This window comes from Marmota flaviventris, chromosome 4 (genome assembly GCF_047511675.1).
Source record: "Marmota flaviventris isolate mMarFla1 chromosome 4, mMarFla1.hap1, whole genome shotgun sequence".
NCBI classification, from domain to species: Eukaryota; Metazoa; Chordata; class Mammalia; order Rodentia; family Sciuridae; genus Marmota; species Marmota flaviventris.
Window position 1 is genome coordinate 79,232,499 of NC_092501.1, and position 23,784 is coordinate 79,256,282.

Here is a 23,784-nt window from a genome sequence, read left to right on the forward strand (position 1 = left end):
ACGGGAAGTGACCAACAGATCCTCACCAATCAGGAAGGAAAATGCTGGTCACATGGCATGGCGGCCCCTCACATATTCCCCCTTTTTTCTTTGAAAAAGCAGGTGATGGGTCACTTTTTCGAGTCCCCAAATCCTTGTTTTGAAGGCTCGCCATCCTACAACTACAACACAGAAGAGAATTAATAGCAAAGAGAACAATGCAAGACTATACCTTGCAGAGTGTTTAATATTTGATTAGCTAAGGAAGTAGGTCCGAAAAATCAGTCTTACTTCTTTGATCTTTTGGAGCTCCATATGATGATGGAGCTCCAAAAGATCCAAGCTGTTATTATTTTGCCAAATACTCATCTAAAGGTTTTTAACCTTCTCCCAGTCCTATTGGGAATCATTGTATTTGGCAGCAGTAACACACACATACTTATAGCTAGCATGACATTTAAGCCGAAAGTTCATTACCAGTATTTACGACAGTTGCCTCTAAAACATTTAGCTTAGTCTCAGTCCTTTCATCAATATTTATTTGATTATGAAGAGCCTTGGAAGTATTCTGAGATAAATTATTAAGAAAATTTGCATGTTGAATATTTTGAGATATAGCCCCTGAAGCTGTGATTGTTAAGCAATAAAAGAAACCAAGGCAACAACTCCCACTATTATGAGTCCAATGGCATGTTTAGATCTCGCTAGCTTGGCATGTATTTGTTGTAAGACTTGAAAACCAGCATCAATGTACCATGGCTCTGAAATATTAGCTGGTAATAAGACAAAAGAAGGCTGATGGAGTATCAGTGTTCCTTTTCTTGTATTATATCTGGTGCTACAATTAGTTAAATTACACTTACTACATGTTACAAGATATCTATCATCTTTTCATTTAACTTTTATATTTCCAGTAATTAAAACATAAGGAGATTGAACACAGGCTTGTAAGCCACAGCAAGAACCTTCCTTACAGTTCTTGCCTACAAATTCTGGTAAAGTTTTAAGTAAAATGTAAGAATTCTGAGGCAGCAATTAAGCACCAAACATCTTTCTGAATGCCACTTTTGCTGAAGGTCAGGATGTTGCTAACAAATCCTCTAGGAGTCATGGCAGTACTCTTGTGTAACTGCCTTTTGTCAGTTTTAGGAGACCAATCCAAAATATACCCACTATTTCTAGACACCTTATGTTGTATTGGAAAAGTATTTATCCAATCTATACATTTAGGAAAGGTGACAATTTCTATTGCAGAATGGTTAGGACAATGAGATATTCTGGGATGTTCTGCTGAGATGACTGATTTGTTATGAGAAAGTCACAACTGATTTTAGTAACTGATCTAATATAAGGTTTTGAGTCTCCATTAACAATACGATTAGTTGGTTTAGGTCTCTCAATTGCTGTATTTTCCTCAAATGACACTTTTAGACAGCCAGCATGTTTATCATGGGACCAACACAAAGGTAATTGGGCATTATAGCTGGAATAATTAAATCCAGTCACATGATTGGGAGCATTATGAGTGTCTGTAAATCTTCCCATCATATATGAGTCATTAATAAATACTGGGATGGATTCTCCAATCCACACTGCTGGGTGTACTAGAGGTGGATCTGGAAAATAAGTCCAATAGGTTTCTCTCTGATTCCCTTTTACCTGATAGCCCAATAGGGCTATTACTGCAGCAGTCATTGGAGTTTTAGCTTCACCTGGAAGTCGAATCATTTTTGTAGCATGTAGCGTTAATTTCCTTAGATCACTCCACGAGATCAGCTTCTTCATTTGGTTTCTCCGAGCCACTCTTCTCTTCTTCTGAGGTTTCTTCCTTTGGGAAGGCTTCTCTGGGTTGATCTTCAGTCATTTGAATCTTGGTGCTCCATGTCCTCCATGCCTGATTGGAGGTACCCAAATAGGATGAAAAGCACCTTTATTAAAAATACAAGCATGATCTCTGCCCCACATAATCTCTGGATCTCGTCCTTTCCATTGACCAGTCTGTAAGTCCTTCCACCAAACTCGGCCTAAAGGACCTGTTGCTGTGGAAGACATATGTCGCTCAGCTGCAGTGTGACCTTCTGAGTCACAATTTAGAAAATTTAAAACAAACAGAGCATGATTGAGGTTATTTTGGGGAGTCATGGTCCTACTCCCCTTTTAGTTTTTGTAATTGTAGCTTAATAGATAAATGAGCTTGTTCTACAATGGCTTGACCTTGAGGGTTATAAGGAATACCTGTTTTATGGTCAATCCAAAACTCTTGGCAAAATTATTGAAAAGAGAGCTTGCATAAGCTGGTGCATTGTCGGTTTTAATCTGTAAAGGACATCCTAATACTGCAACTAAACAATGAGAAATAACATGTAAGTTTTGAGGATGGATTGTATGTCCTTTAGTTAAATGACCTAAAAGCAACTAAACAATGAGAAATAACATGTTGAGTATTTTCTTTCTTATAGGCTGTAGCAAAGATAAATCTAGAATAAGTATCTACAATTACATGCGCATAACATTGTTTACCGAATTGAGGAATATGAGTTACGTCCATTTGCCATAATTGGTTTGGCTTTAATCCATGGGGATTTACCCCAGATGGTAAAGATAGAGTGTGTATAACATACTGGGGGCAGTGACGTACAATTTGACAAGCTTGTTCTCTAGTAATATTAAATTTTTTACGTATGCTAAAAACATTTTGATGATGTAAAGAATGCAAAGCTTGTGCATAGTCATAAAAAAACATTTGCTGACAAACAGCAACTAATTTATCAGTCTTATCATTACCTGATGTCAGAGGCCCTGGAAGATTAGTGTGGGCCCACATGTGGCCTATAAAACATGGGTACTTTCTCATTTACAACGTCCTTTGTAGGGTATAAAACAAATTGAATAACTCTTGTGATGACATATACACAATAACTGAAGTTTCAATATTTTTGGTAACTCAAATTGCATGTAAGCTGTCAGAATAAATATTAATAGGCTCATTTGTAAAATAGCTTAAAGCACAGATGAGAGCTTGTAGTTCTGCTCGTTGGGCAGAAGCATACGAGGTTTGTATTACCTCTGTATGGACATTACTATAAAAACCTGCTTTACCTGAACTTGAGCTATCAGTGAATACTGTTAGCGCACCATTTATTGGTTGTGCATGTACAATCCTTGGGAAAATAAATGGCGTTATTAATGCAAATTGAATAATTTTATCACAAGGATAATGACTTTCTATATGACTAGGAAAATCAGCAGAAGCTACTTGCCATAAATTAAAAGTTTGAAAGAGCCAGTCATTCTGTTGAGCAGAAATTGGAATGATTATAATATTAGGTTCTGATCCAACTAGTTGTAAAATTCTTGTTTTGCCCTCCATCACTAATTGAGCAACAAAATCATGAAAAGGAGTTAATGACTTTTGAGGAGAGTGGGCTAAACTCCCAATGTTTGCCATATTGCCCCTGTAGGAGCGTGAGCAGTTGGAATGTGAGCAGTTGGGAAATATCAATAAATATGTAGGCTCTTAAGGATTAATTCTAGTAAGTTGAGCATTTTTAATAGCAATTTCAACTTTCCTTAAAGCTGTCTTTGCCTCTGCTGTGAGATGATGAGAAGAAGTTGGAGAAGGATCTCCCTGTAATATCTGGAATAAAGGACTTAAATTTGAAGTAGTTAGCTTTAAAGATGGCCTTAGCCAATTAATATCTCCTAATAATTTTTGAAAATCATTAAGGGTATCAACTCCTTGACTCTTATTTTGAGGACAGATTGTGTGTCCTTCAATTACATGACCTAAATATTGAAAAGGAGATATTTCTTTTGCACCTTCTGAGTTGAAATGCACAAACCCATTGCTGAGTGAAGTCTCTAATGGGCAAAATTTTTTAAAAGTACATTTGAATTAGCATGAGCTAAAAGTATGTAATCCATGAAATGAATAATATATGCATTGGGAAATTTTTCCCTTGTAGGTGTGATAGCTTGTGCCACAAATTTTTGACATAGGGTTGGACTATTACGCATTCCCTGAGGCAACACCTTCCAGCAAAACCTTTTGACTGGTTCTTTGAAATTAATTGCTGGGACACTAAAGGCAAACTTTTTACAGTCATCTGGATGCAAAGGTATAGAGAAAAAACAATCTTTTTGATCTATTACTATCAAACTATATAATTCAAAGGAATAGTTGTAGGAGAAGGAAGCCCAGATTGTAGAACTCCCATAGGTTGAATTGCACAATTTATTGCCCTTAGGTCCTGTAATAATCTCCAATTACCAGATTTTTTTTTAAATTACAAAAATGGGTGTGTTCCAAGGCCTGAGCATAGGCTCTAAATGACCAGCTTGAAGCTGCTCTTCAACTAATACATGAGCTATCTAAAGTTTTTCCCCTGTTAGAGGCCACTGACTAACCCAAATTGACTCTTTTGTGAGCCAAGTGATCTTTCTGTCTTTTGGGCCACGGAAAAGGTCAGGGCCCTTCAAAAAATTTTGGTTGGGTGCATTAATTAATCTCTGTTGAGGAGATTGATTCATAAGTAGGTGTATTCGTCCTGTAAGTTTCTCTTAATATCCCTAGGAGTAAACCCTTGATTAAATTTTTCAAATGACCTGATAGAATTTGGAGTTGCTAATAATAATCTTAAGCTGCTTAGGATATCTCTTCCCCATAAATTTACAGGTAAACTGTCTAAAACATAAATTATTTCCATCTTGGTCCTCTCAGCGAAGATATTGGGCACTCTGGGAAGCCTGAGAAATCTGCCCTATGCCTTCTAAATTGGTTGGTGCAGTATGTAGAGGCCAGGTTTTGGGCCAAAATCTGTGAGATAAAACAGATTTTTCTGCCCCAGTATCTATAATTCCCTGAAATTTTTTTATGATCTATTTTAAGTTCCAGTAGGGGCTCTCATGCTGGACTAATTGGGCCCAGTACGCTCCATGTGGCGAGTTAGATATCGGAGTTTTTTTTTTTTTTTAAAGAGAGAGGGAGAGAGAAATTTTTAATATTTATTTTTTAGTTTTCAGTGGACACTACATCTTATTTTTATGTGGTGTTGAGGATTGAACCCAGCGCCCCGTGCATGTCAGGCGAGCGCGCTACCGCTTGAGCCACATCCTCAGCCCAAGATATCAAAGTTTTAATTGGACTGTCCGTGGAGCTGCAGGGTAAAAGTATTAATTGGGCTAGCACGTCTTTAGTAGAAAGCCAAATGGCATATTCTAATTCTACAGTGCATGTTAGCTCACCTCTGAAATAGGATTAATAATTCCTGGATTGGATTGTCTCTTTAAAATTATTCCGTCCCCAAATTAAGCCTATAGTGCCTGGGAGTAATGGCCCATGGATCCGATAGGAATCCGCTGGGGTCCTATTTCAGGTGTTAAATCAATTACCATGGCTGGTCTAAAAGTACTGTCTGGGTGATACTGGCCGATAAAAATGTTGGTCCGCCATGGTCAGCTATGATGACATCAGAGCCTATCTATTTGGTGGGCCTGGGGAAAGGCCCTCCCCTTGTTTTTTGGCACCAGCGAAGGCAGAAGTGAAGGAAAAAATGGAAGTGGGCTGCCGCAGTCTGGCTGGGCACAAAATAACCGAGCCACCACAAAAGCCTTGTAGATTCCAACAGCAACTCTTTATTCTCGAACTGTCACCGGCACTCTACACGCACTTTCTGGGGAAATAACCCTCCACTCTGCATCCCCAAATACTCTCTGAATCCCGCGAGAACTCAATGGGAACTCCAGGAGCAGGCGGGCGGGCGCCTGAGGCAGCAGGATACTCCCTATTCCCAGCAGGATACACCCTAAACCTGGACCCACCCTAATCCATCCAGCAGGAGCAGGATCCTCCCTAAACCCGGATCCACCCTGGTCCTTGAGCAGGGTCACCTTTCTCAAACATTCATGCAATGTCACTGCAAATGACCTGGGTCCAAGGCAAGCCCATTTCCACAATGGAGAGTCCTCCCTCTAAGCAACATGGGATAGGCTGACAAGGAAATTGCCATGTGTCATTCCTACTTGGCAATGGCTCTCAGCAGCGGGCAGACTCCATATTGACTTACTTCTCCCCTTGCCATGTGGCCTCTTGCCCTGCAATGTCACCACATGAACTGGGAAAAGTTTCTGCCCTGTTGTGCAGGGACTCACACCATGTGGCCATTTCTCCCACAATTAAAACACCACCTTCGAGAATGGTGTCTCTGGGATTGGGGTTGAAGTACCTGCTTTAAAGCCACAGTGAGCATAAACGCTTGCAATTGGATCAGGCTGATGTCTGCACAAAGGCAAACAAATTCTGAGATGGTCGGTCCCCTTTTTCCTAAGAGGCCAGAGGATGTCCTGGCCAACCTTATTTGCATTCTCAAATGCTAACTGCTTAACAATAAACTCACAGGCACCTGAGTCCCCAGTTGACCTGTTAGCTGCTGGGTACAAGCGCACTACAAAGTTGAAGAACAGTTCTTCTGAGCCCTGTTTTATCTTAGTCAAAACTAGATTAGACTGATCCTGGGACGAGATCTACTGCCATGCCTTCTTTGCACGTGAAGTAATCTGATTATAAACTGTCATAGTTCAACTCCTCTCTAAATCTGCGAATTCACCCGTTCCCATCAACATCTCCAAAGGGGTCTCAAAATTTTATCTCCTGTTTCTCTCAGCCTGCTCAGTACAGAAATCGGTCCAGTAAGACCACCAGAGAAGGTAATCAAATTAAGACAAGCTCTGGTCATAGACACCCAGTCATTGGGTGGAAGAGGTTCTGGGCAAACCAAGTTGAGCAAGCTTTGTACAAATGGCGAATGAATTAGGGCCGTAACTACCTCAAGCATTTTTTAATTCTTTTAAGGTTTTAAAAGGAATTATAGCATGTATGCAAACACGCTGGTTTTGCTTTTTAACCTGTTCAAAAACTGGAAAAAGCTGAAAGCCTGTAATATCTTCCCCCACTTCCTGCGCCCTCCTGAGTCCAAGTCGTAAGGGCGTAAGCATAGCTATGGCCAATTCAGAGTACTGATTAAAGCCTTTTCTCCCATCTGAAAGTGGCTGAATTTGGATGGCGGGTACTGGTCCAGCGCAACCTAGCAAAATTCTTCTCCATTTCCTCGTCACCATTGGACTGAGTCCCCTCCGACTAGGACTCTTTGTCTGTCTCTTGCCCATACTGTTCCTTTCAATTTTGAATTTACCTCACAGAGTTTCGCTCAGGACTTGTTTCCTCTCTGGAACATGCCCCTTGGACTTGTTTCCTCTCTGGAACATGCCCCTCAGTGCTCCTCTGAATTACTGATCTGGTCTGCTTCAGCTGAAACTGAACTCTTGGTTTTAGGTCTCTCCCTGAGGCGGTCTGCCTGCTGGATGGCAGATTGAGTGAAATTTGAGTCCACTCTCAGCCATGATATGGAAAGAGAAAATTTTTTTCGAAAAAACAGACTGTTTTTCCTGATCTATGTTCTTAACTGCTCTCTGAAGTCCTTTTAAAAGGTCTTCTGGGGGCCATTGACCTTTATATCTAGATCATCAAAAAGACAGATTTCTACTGTAGTCCAGACCTTCTGAACACTGTCTGTTGTACTTCTAGACAGTTTGGTAGAGAGGCAGCCTTTATACAGTTTTCTTCCTAGTCTCTCCCAACTATGTAAATCCGATAAATCTTGCTGGTAAAAACATGGAAAAACCTTGCTATCTGTTCTCAGGAACTGGGCTAGCTGACTCTTTTTCACTTGCTTTCCTTTCCGGTTAATTATAGTTCCAAAATTGTTAAATACATCTCTTTATCTGAAGACATGGAACTGCCCATGATATTTCTTTAATGTCCTTGGCTCTAAAACTGTCTGCTTCCTCCGTGACCCTTCAAAAAATTTCATGGTCCAATAAGTTTCTATAGCATGCTTCCTCAATCAACCTGGAAATTTCCCTTGAGTAGCCCAACATTCTGGGCGCCAATTACTGCCCCGGCCAGCGCAGGCAGCCAAACTAGGGTCACTTAAGTGAATTTCCTAAGGTACCAGATAAAACACAGACATGCAATTTACCTTTAATTCAAGCCCCGGGATGGCTTCTCTGCCCTCAGCCTTAAGCTCCCCAAATGGAAGAGCGAGGAATGTCATGAGAGGCTGGTGAGAGAGAGCTAGCATGGCCTTTTATTGGGGGGAGCTCTCATTTTTTAGAAATTTCCAAGGTCAAGAGGGGCAGGGTAAGGACAGGTAAGGTAACTCGACCCCTGGGGCTGTAGGAAGGCACGCCTACTCATGAAGACACGTTTTGTGACATTTTACAACTTTCAAGATTGGGGCCGCTGTCTAGGGCCACTTTGATGTGACCAGATCATGGAAAGTGACCAACAGATCCTCACCAATCAGGGAAGGAAAATGCTGGTCACATGGCGTGGTGGCCTTCCACAGTATTCAGTGAGCTTATTCTTAAAAGCCCCATGTATTGATACTTTCACTCAATCTGTATCCTCTGCTATTCCCAGTATCGACACCACTTTGAGAGAAGACATTAAACCCTATTTACTACAATCATTTCAGAGCAAAGCCACATACATACTAATCAACCTTAGGAAAAACAGAAATTTATTGAAAAATATTCCCCACTGTTCCACTAATACATGTATAAACTTGTAGGAATGTTCTGGAATAGGTTGAAAAATTAGTTATTAAAGAGAGTGAAATTAGGCTGGGGTTGTGGCTCAGTGGTAGAGCACTTGCCTAACATGTATAAGGCACTGAGTTCTATCTTTAGAACCATATTAAAAAATTAATAAAATAAAGGTATTGCGTCCATCTACAACTAAAATTTTTTTTTTTTTAAAAGATAGTGAAATTGCTATTATATTATCTAGGGTCTGAAAATGGAAGGAGAGAAAAATCAGACAGAAAAAGAAATAATAGTATAAACCAAGATAAAAAGAAGAAAAGATGGATGGTAGGTGGATTTGAGGAAGTATCAGGTAATATAAGAGAGCAAGTCTAAATATGAGCTAAGAAAACAAAAAATGATTTCAATTAAAGTTCAAAACACGTTGGGCTGGGGATGTGGCTCAAGCGGTAGTGCGCTTGCCTGGCATGCTTGCGGCCCGGGTTCGATCCTCAGCACCACATACAAACAAAGATGTTGTGTCCGCCGAGAACTAAAAAATAAATATTAAAAAATTCTCTCTCTCTCTTTAAAAAAAAATTAGAAGAAATATGATCAAATGGGTCAGTGATATAATATCGAATATTAGGGTAACAACTATCCAATCAAAATGAAGAATTTTATATGTATATATGTATATATAAAATCAAAATTTACATTAGAGCTATTTATATATAGTCAATCATGCCAAGGAAGAGAAAATCCTTATTTGAGCCTTCCTGGTTTGGGTTTTATCAGGACTTGGGACCTTTAGAAGAGTCTGTGACTTTTCAGCTTTGGATCTTCTTAGATATGCTGGGGCACAGGAGCTACTTCCATGGTTGCTGTGGATTTCTCAGCAGTCTGTTCTTGTTCCTTAATCCAGGAATAAGGGCATGAGGCTGAGTGCTTGGAGGGTTCTATGTGCTGTGTTTCATCTGCTGGCTGTTTCTTTTGGGTACAGGAGGATATGATGTTGTTGCTCTGACTGCTGTGGGGATTTCTGTGTATTTACTTTACTCCACAGGGCTGCCTTTAAAGTGGTAGACTGGTGGCTGTCTGCAAGTATGAGATCTGTGATTGCAGGCTTTCTGTGTGTGGTTAGTGGTGCAGAATTGTAACCCCCGACTGGTGTAGATTGCTGGGGTACCATACCCGTGATTGAGAAAGAGAGTCAGATGGGCCACCTATGTCTGAGTCCTCATGCTCTACAATTTGAATTGTGGATGTTGGCTCCCACCTTTGCCTGAACACCTTGTAGCGGCACTGCCCCTTTGCTTTAGTTAGCTTTTTCACTGCTGTGACCAAAAGACCTGACAAGAACAGTTTTAGAGGAGGAAAAGTTTATTTGGGGGCTCACTGTTTCAGAGAACTTAGTCCATAGATAAGTCCTCCTTTGCTTTGACCAAGGTGTGGTAGAACAAAAGAGTGTGGCAAAGGAAAGTGACGAAGGACATGGCACCAGAAAGCAGAGAGAGTTCTAAGGGACAACATATACTCCAAGGTCACATCCCCAATGATCTACTTTGTCTAGCCACACCATACCTTCCTTCATTGGGGAAGGTTCTCATAACCCAATCATTTCACCTCTAAACCTTCTTGCATTGACTTACACATGAGCTTTTGGAGGACACCTCACATCAAAACCATAATCTGTAAATTCAGAACATCATGTGCCTATTAGGTTAGAAGAATCATGGCTCACTTCTCTTGGAGACTTGTACCGCCTTAGGTATTCTGAAAGTATCCAAGAAAGAGTAGTAAGTTGGGTTTTGGGGTCCAGAGGACCAAAATGATAAACAGTGCTGGTGTTTTATTACTTCTGGGAGGAGCAGTGTGGCCTCAGGCCTACACGACTCACAGAGAGGGCCCTAACTATAGCTGCTGCCCTTAGCCCCCACTTGCAAGCTGTGGCAGCTCCACATGTACTAAGCCACACCAGTGTTTTTTTTTTTGAGATGGGGGTCTCAGTGAGTTGTGCAGACTGGTCTTGGACTCATGAGCTCTATGTATCTGAGACTACACTGTGTATCTCCATTTCCATCTTTTATAGCCTTCTTGAAATGACAGCATACAGTTGGAGAACAGATTATTGGTTTCTGGTGGTTACAAAGCCAAGTAGGGTAGGAGGTAGCTGTAGTTATGAAAGGGTAGCATGAGGGATCCTTATGAAGGAACTGTTCTGTAACTAAACAATTATGGTTTTTATACAAATCTCTATTGTGGTCAAATTCATTGAACTAACTACACTCAACTTTAATGCATGTAAAAATTATGAAATCTAATTGAATGAATAAATGCAGTTCTTGACTGATATTGAAATTTAATAAAGATATTAAGTTAGGAAAAAATTAGATGAGGAATATTTGGAATCATCTTATTTCTTACACCTAATATCAACCTAAAAATTATCTTCAAATAAATGTTTCTATGGGATGGGGATATAGCTTAGTTGGTAGATTGCTTGCCTCACACGTACAAGGCCCTGGGTTCAATCCTGCACCACCAGAAAAATAAAAAAGTTTCTATAATTGTTTGCCAAATAAGAATATAACTTCATAGTCTTTAACAATAGCTCATAGTAAAAAACAGGATATTCATACCGTGATTCATGAAAAATTAAAGCATTCTTTTCTACCTGGGAAATGATGGTTTTACTGTATCATGAATTTTGCTAAATGCCATACAGTCCATTACACAAAGGGAAAAAAAAAGTGAAGATTGGAAAGATAGGTTGTAATTTTGTAGATTATCTTTTCACATAAAAGTAAATAGTCTGTACACAGTAATTTAATGTTAGGTTAAACAGGTGGTTGGTTGGCTATAAGAACAGTATTGCACAAGATCTTACTATAAAACAAGAATGTAGGGAACAATATTATTAAGTTTTATGGAGGCAGAACTCACTGTACACTTCACCAACTTAACATGTATAGTTGAATCATTTTTAGAAAATTCACAGAATTGTGTAGCTATTACTACATTGATTTATTTAGAACATTTTCCTTGGCCCTAAAACAAAGTTAGTATTCATTAGTAGTTACTTTCTTTTTCTCTTTCCCATAGCCCTATAAACACTGTATGAATTTGCTTAATCTGGTTATTTTACATAAATGGAATCATATTGTAGCATATATCAGTAATTCACTCATTTTTTATAGCACTGTTCCATGTTTAATCTGTCTATTTCTCAGTATATTGATATTTGCAGGTTTTTTTTCCCCCTCACATATGAAGTAGAATGCTGGTATGTTAACATATTTCTGGGAAACTTCTGGATTTTTTTTTTCTTAATCATAGCACCTGCAATATACCTGCCCATAATACCTGATTTTTTCCCCTAAATCTTTGCCAATACTTGTTATTATTCTCTTTTTTATTATACTTTTCTAGTAGTTATTAAATATCTCATTGTGGTTTTTATTTGCATTTCCCTTATGTCTAATGATATTGGATATTTTTAAATTGGGCATTGGTATATCTTTGCATATTTTAAAAATTTATTTTATTTCATGGCTTATGGAAAAATTGAGAAGATAGTAGAGAGACTTGCCATGTACCCTGCAGCCAGTTTATCCTATTATTAACATATCAGTATGCTACATTTGTGACAGTTATTGAACAATATTGATACATAATTATTGACTAAAGTCATAGTTTCATTTAGATTTTGTTAACTTCATGTAATGTCCTTCTCTGTTCTAGGATCCCCACCAGGATACTATGTTATATTTAGTTGTCATGACTCTTTAGGCTCCACTTGGCTGGGGTAGTTTCCCAGAGTTTGCTTGTTTTGTATTATCTTGACAGTTCGGAGGAGTCCTATTGGTATACATAAATTACACTTACTGTAATTTGTCTGATGGTTTTCCTAAGACTGGGATTATGGGTTTGGGGGAGGAAGGCCACAGTAGTAGAGTGCCATTTTTGTCCCATTATATCAATCATGTATACCATTACCATGTTTTATGAGTGAGTATCGGGTTTAGTGACTTGACTGACAGTGTTTGTAAGATTACTCCACTACAAAAATTTTTTCCCCCACTTTCTATACTATACACTTTGGAGCAGTGTTATTATGCTCACACCTAAACATTAGATATTTGTGCATATTTTGAGCACTTTTTTGCTTTCTGGCATTATAATATACTCTAGGCTCATCTTGTATATTTTTTTTCCTGGTTTTAAATCAGCCATTTATGCAATTAACTCCAGCTCCCTTTTATCAGAAAATGGAATTAGAAGTGCAAGATCTGGCCATTGGTATGCTTGTTGCTAATAGAATGTTGACCCTCTCAACTCACTCTCTCTCTCTCTCTGTCTCTCTCTCTCTCTCTCTCTCTCTCTCACACACACACACACACACACACACACACACGTATAATCACATATACATATCACTAACTCCCATAAACATACTTATTTTTAATATTTTTTGTATTTAACCATTTGTATATTAAGTTAATCATGCATCTGTATTATCTCTCCAACTCTTAGTTCCTTTATCACACTGATTCTAACTTCTTTCCCCACCTTAATTTATCTGTAAATTAGCACTTACAACAGTAATAAATACATCTCTATCTTCCTACTGTCCATTTTCTTTAATTGTTCTTTAGTTTGGTACCCGGGATTGAATCCAGGGGCACTCAATCACTGAGCCACATCCCAGCTCTTTTTTAGGTATTTTATTAGAGACAAGGTCTTGCTGAGTTGTTTAGGGCCTTTCTAAGTTGCTGAGGCTGCCTTTGAACTCATGATCCTTCTGCCTCAGCCTCTTGAGCTTCTGGGATTCCAGGCATGTGCTACTGCACCTAGCTTATTGTTCTTTCCCTTATAAATGTATGGTACATCAGACTAGTCACACTCATATAGAAAATACTTGTGTAGTTTTATCAACTAAAGTATAGTATTTTATGCAAATTTGCCTTTAGTCTTATGGACTCACTTATTTTTCAGGTTATTTAGGTCAGCATGTTTTTTCCTACTCCTTTCAATGATTGTCATTTGTAAAACAGATTGTTTTGTTGTATTCTTTGTTCATTATTGTTTTTTCCTGACCTAAAACTTGGGTGAAATGGAGATATATATATATATATATATATATATATATATATATATATATATATATATATATATATATTTTAGTTTTAGGTGGACACAATATCTTTATTTCATTTTTATGTGGTGCTGAGAATTGAACCCAGTGCCTCACTCATGCTGGGCGAGCGCGCTACCACTTGAGCCACATCCCCAGCCCTGAAATGGGTTATTCATTGAAATGTACAAACTACTATGTCTTACACAGGAGAAATGGATCATTTAAATGGGCCTATATCTGTTAAAGAAATGGAATCAATAGTTGAAAGCTTTACAAAAAAGAAAAGAAACCATCATCAAGCTTTATTTGTTTTCACCATGATTCCTATACAACATTTAAGGAAGGAATGTACCAGTTCTTTTCAGTTTCTTTCAAGAAAACAGATTCAGAGGAAGCCTCTTTAACTCTTTACAGCTTTTATTTCCCTAATCCCAACAGCTGTTGAAGATATTATACAGAAAAAAGAAACAGACCAGTATCTCTCATGAATATAAATGCAAAAGTTCAAATAGAATCTAACACTATAAAGAGACTTACACATCTTGATCAAATAGGATTTAACAGGAACTAAAGGCCAGTTTAACATTCAGAAGTTAATTACTATAATTCATCACATCATTAGGTGACAGAAGAAAAATCATGATCATCTTAGTTGATGCAGAGGAAACATTTAATAAAATCTAAAAGCATTCATGATTAAAACTCAAGAAATTAGGAATTAGATGGAACTTAATTGATTTAAAATATCTATGAAATACCTATTGCAAGCAATATACAAAATGTTGAAAAACTGGAACCTTTCTTATTTAAAGATAAGGAACAAAGCAAGGATGTCTTCTCACCACTCTTGTTCAGTATCTTACTGGAAGTCATAGTTAATGCAATGAGAAAAGAAAATGAAAAGTATGCAAATGGGAAAGAAGAAATAAAATTCCCATTGTTTGCAGAGGCATCATTGTCCAAGTAGAAGGCATCATTGTTCAAGAGGCATCATTGTCCAGAGAATTTGCAAACTCCCTAAATAAATCAGCCATAGTGAAATTGAAGGATACAAGGTTAATATACAAAAAAATTATATAATTATTATATAATTTTATTATTTTTTCTTGTTGAGTTGTAAGAGTTCTTTACCTATTGTGTTTTAGTCTTGTAATGATTTGAATGTGAGGTGTCCCTGAAAAGCTCATGTATGAAACAATGAAGAACATTCAGAGTTAAAATGATTGGGTTGAGAAAGCCTTAACCCAGTCAATGAATTAATCCCCTGATAGGGATTCACTGAATGGTAACTGAAAGTGGGTAGGGTGTGGCTGGAAGAGGTGTGTCATTAGAGTATAACTTTGGGGTATATATTTGGTCAGTTGAGTTTAGTATCTCTGCTGCTTGATCATCATGTGAGCTGTTACCCTCTGCCACACTCTTCTCCTATGGTGTCCTGCCTCACCTCAAACTCTGAGGAATGTAGTAACTAGCTGTCTGTAGACTGAGACCTCTGAAATCATGAGCCTCCAAAAAGTTCATTAAAAAGTTTATAAAATGTATATCAATAATAACCAAAAAATAGAAATGGATTTTTTAAAATAAACTTTTCCTCCTCTAAAATTGTTCTTGTCAGGTCTTTTAGTAAACAGCAAAAAAGCTGACTAAAGCAAGTCCTTAATGTGCTAATAATTTCTTCCATTTGTAGGTTGTCATTTCTGCCTTGACTTTATGTTCTGCAGTGTTTGTTTTGTTTATTTTTATTCCATTTTGTCTTATTGTTATTGATTACCAAAATGTAATAGAATTAAAAGGAAAAATATACAAACAATAGTAAGTGGAGACTTGAACACTATATCTGAAATGGTTTTGTCTATACAAGGGCACAAAGATTCTTTAATTAAATACCTCTTAAATTTAGGCCTGTAATCCATTTTCATTTTTGTGTAGTGTATGCAGAAGGGAATTGTTTTCATTGTTTTTCATGTAAGTATCCAGTTGTTTTGGCATCATTTCCTGGAAAGGCTATTTTTTTTATCATTGAGTTGTTTCAACATCTTTGTGGACTCTGAATTTCATTTTATTCTGCATGTATCTCTTATATCTGGTTGATTTACAGTGTCTTCTGTTTTCCTAGTTTATATTTTGCCCAGTTTTGCATTACTGGAATTGGAGTGTTCAAGTCTCCACTTACTACTGTTTGTTTGTATATTTTTCCTTTTAATTCTATTGTTTTTTGCTTCATGTAGGCCTTGAGGTTCTGTTATTGTCAGCATATATGCTTAGAGTTGTTATGTCTTTTTTTGACTGACTCTTTAAAAAATCATTATAACATTGCCCCCCTTATCTTTTATCTTTTTTGGTACTGGTGATCTAACTCAGGGCCTCATGCATACTAGCCAGATGCTTTACCAGCTCTTACAGCATATTTTATTTGATACAAAGCTAACCTCTCCAGCCTTACAAATGCCATGTGCTTTTAAAAATGTTCAGCCTTTTATGTCTTTGAATCTAAAATACATCTTTTATTGACAGTTTGTATTTGGATTTTTACAACCTGAGAATTTCTATCTTTTGATTGAATTTTAAAATCAATTTCTATTTTTTGGTTATTATTGATATACATTTGGTCCTCTATATCAGCGAATTCTGCATCCATGAGTTTAACAAACCATCAGTCAAAAGTAGGGGAAAAAATCATGTCTGTACTGAATATGTACAAACTTTTCCTTTTCATTATCCCCTGAACAGTACAAATTGGTGACTATTTACATAGCATTTTCACTGATTATATACTATATGCAGTTTAGTAATGTTTTAAAGCATATGGGAGGATGTCTATTATATATAAATACTAAGCCCTTTTATATAAGGGACATGAGCATGCACAAATTTTTGTATCTGAATTCTTAGGGATTCTGAGGGATGACTTAGAATGTACAAAATGTTTTGTACAGTTGAATTTACAGCTACCATTTTACTTTTTGTTTTCTATCTTACAACTTTTGAATCACTCTGTTTTATTTCTGCCTTTTGCATGAAATGAATTTATTTAACGTTTTAATTCTTCCAATGATCATTTCATTTTATTTTCCTGGTAGTTCCTTTAGGACTTACATAGTGAAACTTATAATCTATTTTAGATTTATACTTTATTAACTCCAATCAAATATGGACAGGTTATTCATATAGCCCTGTTCTCTTTCTCCATTTTTGTCTCATTTTTAAAGTACATATCACTTTTGTATTTTGTATATTTTTTTGCTGTATACATTAATTTATTTTATTTTTTATTTTTTAAATTTATATATGAATGTATTACAATTCTTATTACACATATAGAGCAAAATTTTTCATATCTCTGGTTTTATACAAAGTATATTTCATACCAATTCCTATCTTCATTCATGTACTTTGGATAATAATGACCATCACATTCCACCATCATTTCTAACCCTATGCCCCACTCCCTTCCCCTCCAACCCTTCTGCCCTATCTAGAGTTCATCTATTCCTCCCATACTCCCTCTCCCTACCCAACTATGAATCAGCCTAAGCATAACAATGTGTTGTTATAATTGTTACTTTATATAATATGTTGTCTTTTGAAGAAGATGAGACAGAAAAAGGTAGCAAGTATATATTTGTAGTTGTTATATTATTCATTACTTCTACTTCATTTCTTTTATTAACTGTTGTCATTTCCTTACCCCAATATAGATTTGTTCCTTTGTCTCACTTTGCTTTCTTGTTAAAGATATATTTCTGTATGCTACAGGCAGTCCCAGTAATACAGTTATGTACAGATGGAATTTGTACTTTTGCTTGTCAAATTGTTTGGGAAAAGAAAGGAAAATAATTTTGCCTTTTTATTCTCTTTTGCAATTACCTAATTGCCTTTACCCACAAATTTTATGCATTTGAACGAGTGTTTGGAATCACTTGTTTTCAGCCTAAAAAACTTGTATGTCTTTTATGGCTGATGTACTAACAATGGAAACTTGAGTTTGTCATCCTACTTCTTCTGGTCTCTACTGTCTCTGATGAAAAGTCTGTTGTTACTCTTATTCTTTGTATGTGATGAGGTGTATAATTCTTGATGTCTACAGTATTTTTTCTTTGTGAACAGATTTGTGTGTTTTGGGGCTTTCATTTCTTTGAATATTTTTTCTGCTGCTTAGTTTTTCCTCACTCCTGATACTTCCATTATGAATATATTGGGGGAGTTAATGAGATTCCTCAATTTTTTGAGACTATCTTCATTCTTATTTGTCTTTATTCTTTTGACTATTTATTCTCAATTGTTCCACTTTCAAGTTTACTGATTCATTGTTGGTTTGGTTCAGGGACAGCCGAGAAGAGGACCATCTTATATTTAGAATTTGATTCTCGGGTAGATCTGACACTACAACTAGGAAAGGATAGGAGAGTTTTCAGAATTACAGTTAAAGAATATAATGTATTATTTACATGTATTGTTAATCTCTCATTCCACATGGAATGCAGGTACAATAAAAACAGAGATTGCCTGTTTTTCTTACTGTTGAATTTCCCTTTTCTTGATCCAGGCTTGTCATGAAGTAAACACTCAGAAATGTGAAGGATGTTGGTGTTGTAACAAATGAAAACAAAAAATAAAAATAAATAGCCCAATTAAAACAAAAACTGATTAAAAGGGGTGAACAAACATTTTTCACAAGTGTATATACAAATGGATATAAAAACACTAAAAGATGTGAAATTGCATTTTTAATAGAGAAATATCATAAGATCAGAGTTAACTACTACTTTGTACTGTTGTTGATAATATGTAGTAGTGGGAATTCTTATATAATGTTGTAGCTCAACCACTTTGGAAAAACAATTTGGAAAACAATTTATTATCTTGAATAGTTGAATAGTGTTTTATTGAGCCTTTTTGCTGCTGTGACCAAAAGACCTGACAAGAACAATTTTAGAGAAAAAGTTTATTTGGGGCTCACGATTATAGAGTTCTCAGTTCATAAATGGTTAACTTCATTGCTCTGGGCCCCGAGGTAAAGCAGAACATTATTGTGGAAGGGCATGGAGGAGGAAGGCAACTCAGAACATGGCCACCAGAGAGCAGAAAGTGAGTTCTCTCATCAAAGACAAAACATGTACCCCAAAGACACATACCCCCCATGACCTACTTCCACCAGCTGCACCCTACTTGACTACAGTTACCACCCAATTAATCCCTGTCAGGGGATTAATGCACTTATTAGGGTAAGTCTCTCATAACCCAGTCACATAAATAAATTCCTTTTGATTTAGTTTTATACTTTATATTTGGGATAACTTTTGCATCAAACTATGAAGAACATTGCATTTTTTAAAAAGTATGTCATTGTTAATCTATCATAGATACTTTTTGAATTATAGTGAAAACATAAAACTACCTTAAGATTTCTGTTAAAATATAGTTTTCCCTGTTCAACCAAGAAGGAAGAGAAGGTAGATTAAATTTATCCTTCCATCAAGTCTGTCAGACATCAAGTTGCAGTTCAAGAATATAGTATACTATTTACATATATTGTTCATCTTTCATTCTGCATGGAATGAAGGTATAATAAAAACAGAGATTTTGCCTGTTTTTCTTACTGTTGAATTTCCATTTTCTTGATCCAGGCTTGTCATTCAAGTAAACACTCAGAAATGTGAAGGATGTTGGTGTTGCAACAAATGAAAACAAAAAATAAAAATAAGTAGCCCAATTAAAACAAATATATGAAAAAATATATGAATCAATGAATGATTTTTCCCAGAAAGTTTTTCCACATTCATTATACTAAAAGCATTTATCTCCTGTGTGTACCCTCTTGATGTTAAGCAAGGTGAGACCTCTCCCCAAAAAACTTTCCCATATTCATTACATTTCAAAGTGTTTTTCTCCTTTTTCTGAAGTTATAAGAGACATAACTTCCTCCCAATATTATTCCCACATTCGTTATGTCCACAGTATTTACCAGTAGCCCATTTATGTTAGAAAGAGGTTAGCATCCCACAGGATTTCTCATAAATACTTAAATCTACTGTGATTCGCCTCTGAGGTAGATATGTGAGGAATTATCACAAAAAGTTTTTTTTGAGAATGTGGATCAAGTCTTATTTCTAGGAAGTTTTCTTAGATTGAAAATTTCAAATATTTGGTGTATTGTGTTTTTTCCTCTTTAGGGACTCCTATGTATATATTTAGTTGCAAACTATCTTATTCATCCTGGCCTATTTTTTTGATCCAGTTTTCTTTCTTTAGACTTATTTTGATAATACTTCTCTTTTTCCTCTCCATTCAAGCTCTTTTTCAATATTATTTATTAAAATTTCAATCTTTTTTTTTTCCTTGGTGTCTGCATTAATCTTCTTGGGTTATTATTTGATTATACCACAGATTAGGTATCTTAATCTATTTTTATTTTCTCACAACTGTAGAGGGTTCCCCAATATGAAGGTGCCATCAGAATTGCTTTCTGAGGAGTTACCTTTCCTTGGTGCACAGATGTCATCATCTTGGTGTGTCTTCTTGTACGCTTTTCTCTGTGTGGTAGATGGAGTGTGTGAGAGAGACAGAGAAAGAGAGTGCATGTGCACTGAAGGCTTTCCTTGTCTTGGTCACCAGCACCATCAGGTTAGGGCACCATCTTTATGACCTCATTCATATAACCTTGATTACTTCCTTAAAGGTCCTATCCAGTTACATTGTAGGTCACCATAATTTAGTCCATAACAGGTTTCTTGTAATTTGAGTGGTAATTTCTCTAATCACTTTGTCCTTCATAAAGTTTTATTCTTGACTTTAATAAACCCTTGCCTCTTTACTTTTTATCCACTCCATGTTCATTCTCTTGGATTTCCTAGTAGTTGAAGCTCTGATCCACCTGGACTCAGACATTTTCTTATTATTTTCCCACTCACAGAAGAACTTTACCTTTCTGGGAGTAATTATGATTCATCATTTCTGGGTTCTCTGTCCATCTTTACTTGTGATTTTCTTCATATATGTGGGCTCTCAATTATTCTGTTTTTGAAATTTTATTTCCTTTCCTCGTGGTGAGTTGAAGGAACTAGCATTTTCTGTCTCCTAGTTATGCTAAAATCATGCTGTTATAGCTATGATATAGGTAAATCATGCTGTTGGCTCTCCTTGTGTCATATATGTGTTTTAGAGAATGCATGCAGAGATTCAGATTATTATTCATACATTGGAAACCAAATGTATGTATTCAAATAGCCAGATTCTTTTCCCTTCTTCTGCTTTACCAGAACTTTTGTTTACTTTTTTCACCACAAAGCCATGTAATAGAAGAAAAAATGCACTGCAGTTATATCAATCCCTGGAAATAGGGAAAAAAATCCACAATCAGCATTAACATAAAACATTTATATAGAGATCTTGAGGTCTTGTTCCATCAAAAATGTATTGTTAGAATTTAAGTGGTAAGTAAGATTAATTTTCCTTATTTCTAGAACTTTGGAAAGCTGATTATCTGAAGGAGCAGAGCCAAGAAGATTTGTGGAAAGTTGTATTCATCAGTAACAAAATGCTGATGAAGGAACAAGGTAATATAATAGGAAGGCCATTTGACTTGGACATAGATTCTTTTCCTTCCAAGAAAATACTCTGTCAGTGTGACTCAGAAGGAAGAAGTTTCAACAATATTTCCAAATTGATTATTAGTAGGAAAAAGTACTTAAGAAAAAAGCCTGATGAACTTAATGCCTGTGGGAAATTGCTACTCAAAATTAAACATGAGAAAACTCATACTAGAGAGAAAATTGAATTTTTTAGAAATAGGAGTACTTTCAGCCATTACAAGGGAGAGAAGATTCAAACCTTAGAGCAAACTTCTGAGTATAATATATATCAGGAAACCTTCCTTGAAAAGACAATATTCAACACATACAAGAGAGAGAACATGGAAGAGAATTACTGTGAATATAGTGAATATGGGAGAATTTTTTGTGGTAATTCATCTCTCTTGTTCCCTCACATATCTACTTCAAAGGAGAATCACTATGGATTTAGTGATTATGAGAAATCCTGTAGGAAGCTAACCTCTTTCAAATATGATGGGCTACCTGTAAAACACTGTGATGAATATAATCAAAATGGGAATAACTTCAGGAGGAGATTATGTCTCTCACAACTTCAGAAAACTGATAAAGGAGAGAAAGACTTTGAATGTAATGAATGTGGGAAAGCATTTTGGGAGAAGTCACACCTCACTCGACATCGGAGGGTACATACAGGAGACAAACACTTTCAGTGTAATGAATGTGGAAAAACTTTCTGGGAAAAATCAAACCTCACTAAACATCAGAGATCTCACACTGGAGAGAAACCCTATGAATGCAATGAATGTGGGAAAGCCTTTAGTCACAAATCGGCCCTCACACTACACCAGAGAACGCATACAGGGGAAAAACCCTATCAGTGTACTGCATGTGGGAAGACTTTTTACCAGAAGTCAGACCTCACTAAACATCAGAGAACACATACGGGGCTGAAACCTTATGAATGTTATGAATGTGGGAAGTCCTTTTGTATGAATTCACATCTTGTAGTACATCAAAGAACTCACACAGGCGAGAAACCCTTTGAATGCCTGGAATGTGGGAAATCCTTTTGTCAAAAGTCACATCTTACTCAACATCAGAGAACGCATATAGGGGATAAACCCTATGCATGTAATGCTTGTGGGAAAACTTTCTATCATAAATCAGTACTTACCAGGCATCAGATAATTCATACAGGATTGAAACCTTTTGAATGTTATGAATGTGGGAAAAACTTCTGCTTAAAGTCAGACCTCACAGTACATCAGAGAACTCACACAGGAGAGAAACCCTTTGCATGTCCTGAATGTGGCAAATTCTTCAGCCATAAGTCAACCCTTTCTCAACATTATAGAATACATACGGGAGAGAAACCGTATGAATGTCATGAATGTGGGAAAATTTTTTACAATAAATCATACCTAACTAAACATAATAGAACACATACAGGGGAGAAACCCTATGAATGCAGTGAATGTGGAAAAACGTTTTGCCAGAAGTCACAGCTCACTCAGCATCAGAGAATTCACTTAGGGGAGAAGCCCTATAAATGTACTGCATGTGGGAAAGCTTTCTGCCATAAGTCAGCTCTAATTGTACACCAGAGAACCCATACAGAAGAAAAGCCCTATAAATGTAATGAATGTGGGAAGTCTTTCTGCGTGAAGTCAGGACTTATTTTACATCAAAGAAAACACACAGGAGAGAAGCCCTATGAATGTAATGAATGTGGGAAATCCTTTAGTCACAAATCATCCCTTACAGTACATCACAGGGCTCATACAGGGGAGAAATCTTGTGAGTGTAATGAATGTGGAAAAATATTTTATCGTAAATCAGACCTTGCTAAACATCAGAGATCACATACTGGGGAGAAGCCCTATGAATGTAAGGTATGTGGGAAAACCTTCTCTCAAAAGTCAAACCTCATTGTACATCAGAGGACACACACAGGAGAAAAATCTTATGAGATAAAATAAATATTTGAAATATTTAGCCACAAATCAGTTGACAATACAAAATATCAAAACTGCAGAAAGCTCTGTTGACATCCTAAATTATAGTAACCTTTATCCACAAATTGGCTTTACTTTATTCCAGAGTAATGATGGAGGATAAACTCAACAAATTTAGGATGGCCTTTGTTAAGAAATGACATCCTAAGGTAATGCTTATACAAAAACTCATAGATTCTTTTGAATTTTGAAAAATTTTTAGGTAAAATACAAACTAAATTATGTCAGAATTTATATTGAGAAATTTATGAATCTGAAAAATAAAATGAAATTTTACTTAGAAGTAACATAGTACTACAAGTTGTATTTTGAGTTTGATACCTTAATTGTCTTTAGAAAAGTAATTTATGCCTATATGTTGCAGAATATAAAACTTTAAAAAGCATATTTTAAGTACTAAAAAATGTATATTCACAAGAAGATTCAGTAAGAGTATAGAGAGAATTCCTTTGTGCTTTTAATCAGCCTTACTGTAATGATGATATGTTATATAACCACTGTATGTTCTATAATA

At 36.4% G+C, this 23,784-nt stretch overlaps 1 protein-coding gene across 1 annotated transcript in view; it reads left to right on the forward strand.

The window, feature by feature from the left end:
* The window catches only part of Znf33b (zinc finger protein 33B), a 36,842-nt gene extending 13,384 nt beyond the window's left edge, over nucleotides 1-23,458 (forward strand). The window contains exon 5 of the mRNA XM_027947925.2: nucleotides 21,166-23,458. Within this exon, the coding sequence (XP_027803726.1) occupies nucleotides 21,166-23,234 (2,069 nt within the window). The 3' untranslated portion in view covers nucleotides 23,235-23,458. The remainder of the gene's footprint in view (nucleotides 1-21,165) is intronic.
* The last annotated feature ends 326 nt before the right edge of the window (nucleotides 23,459-23,784 follow it).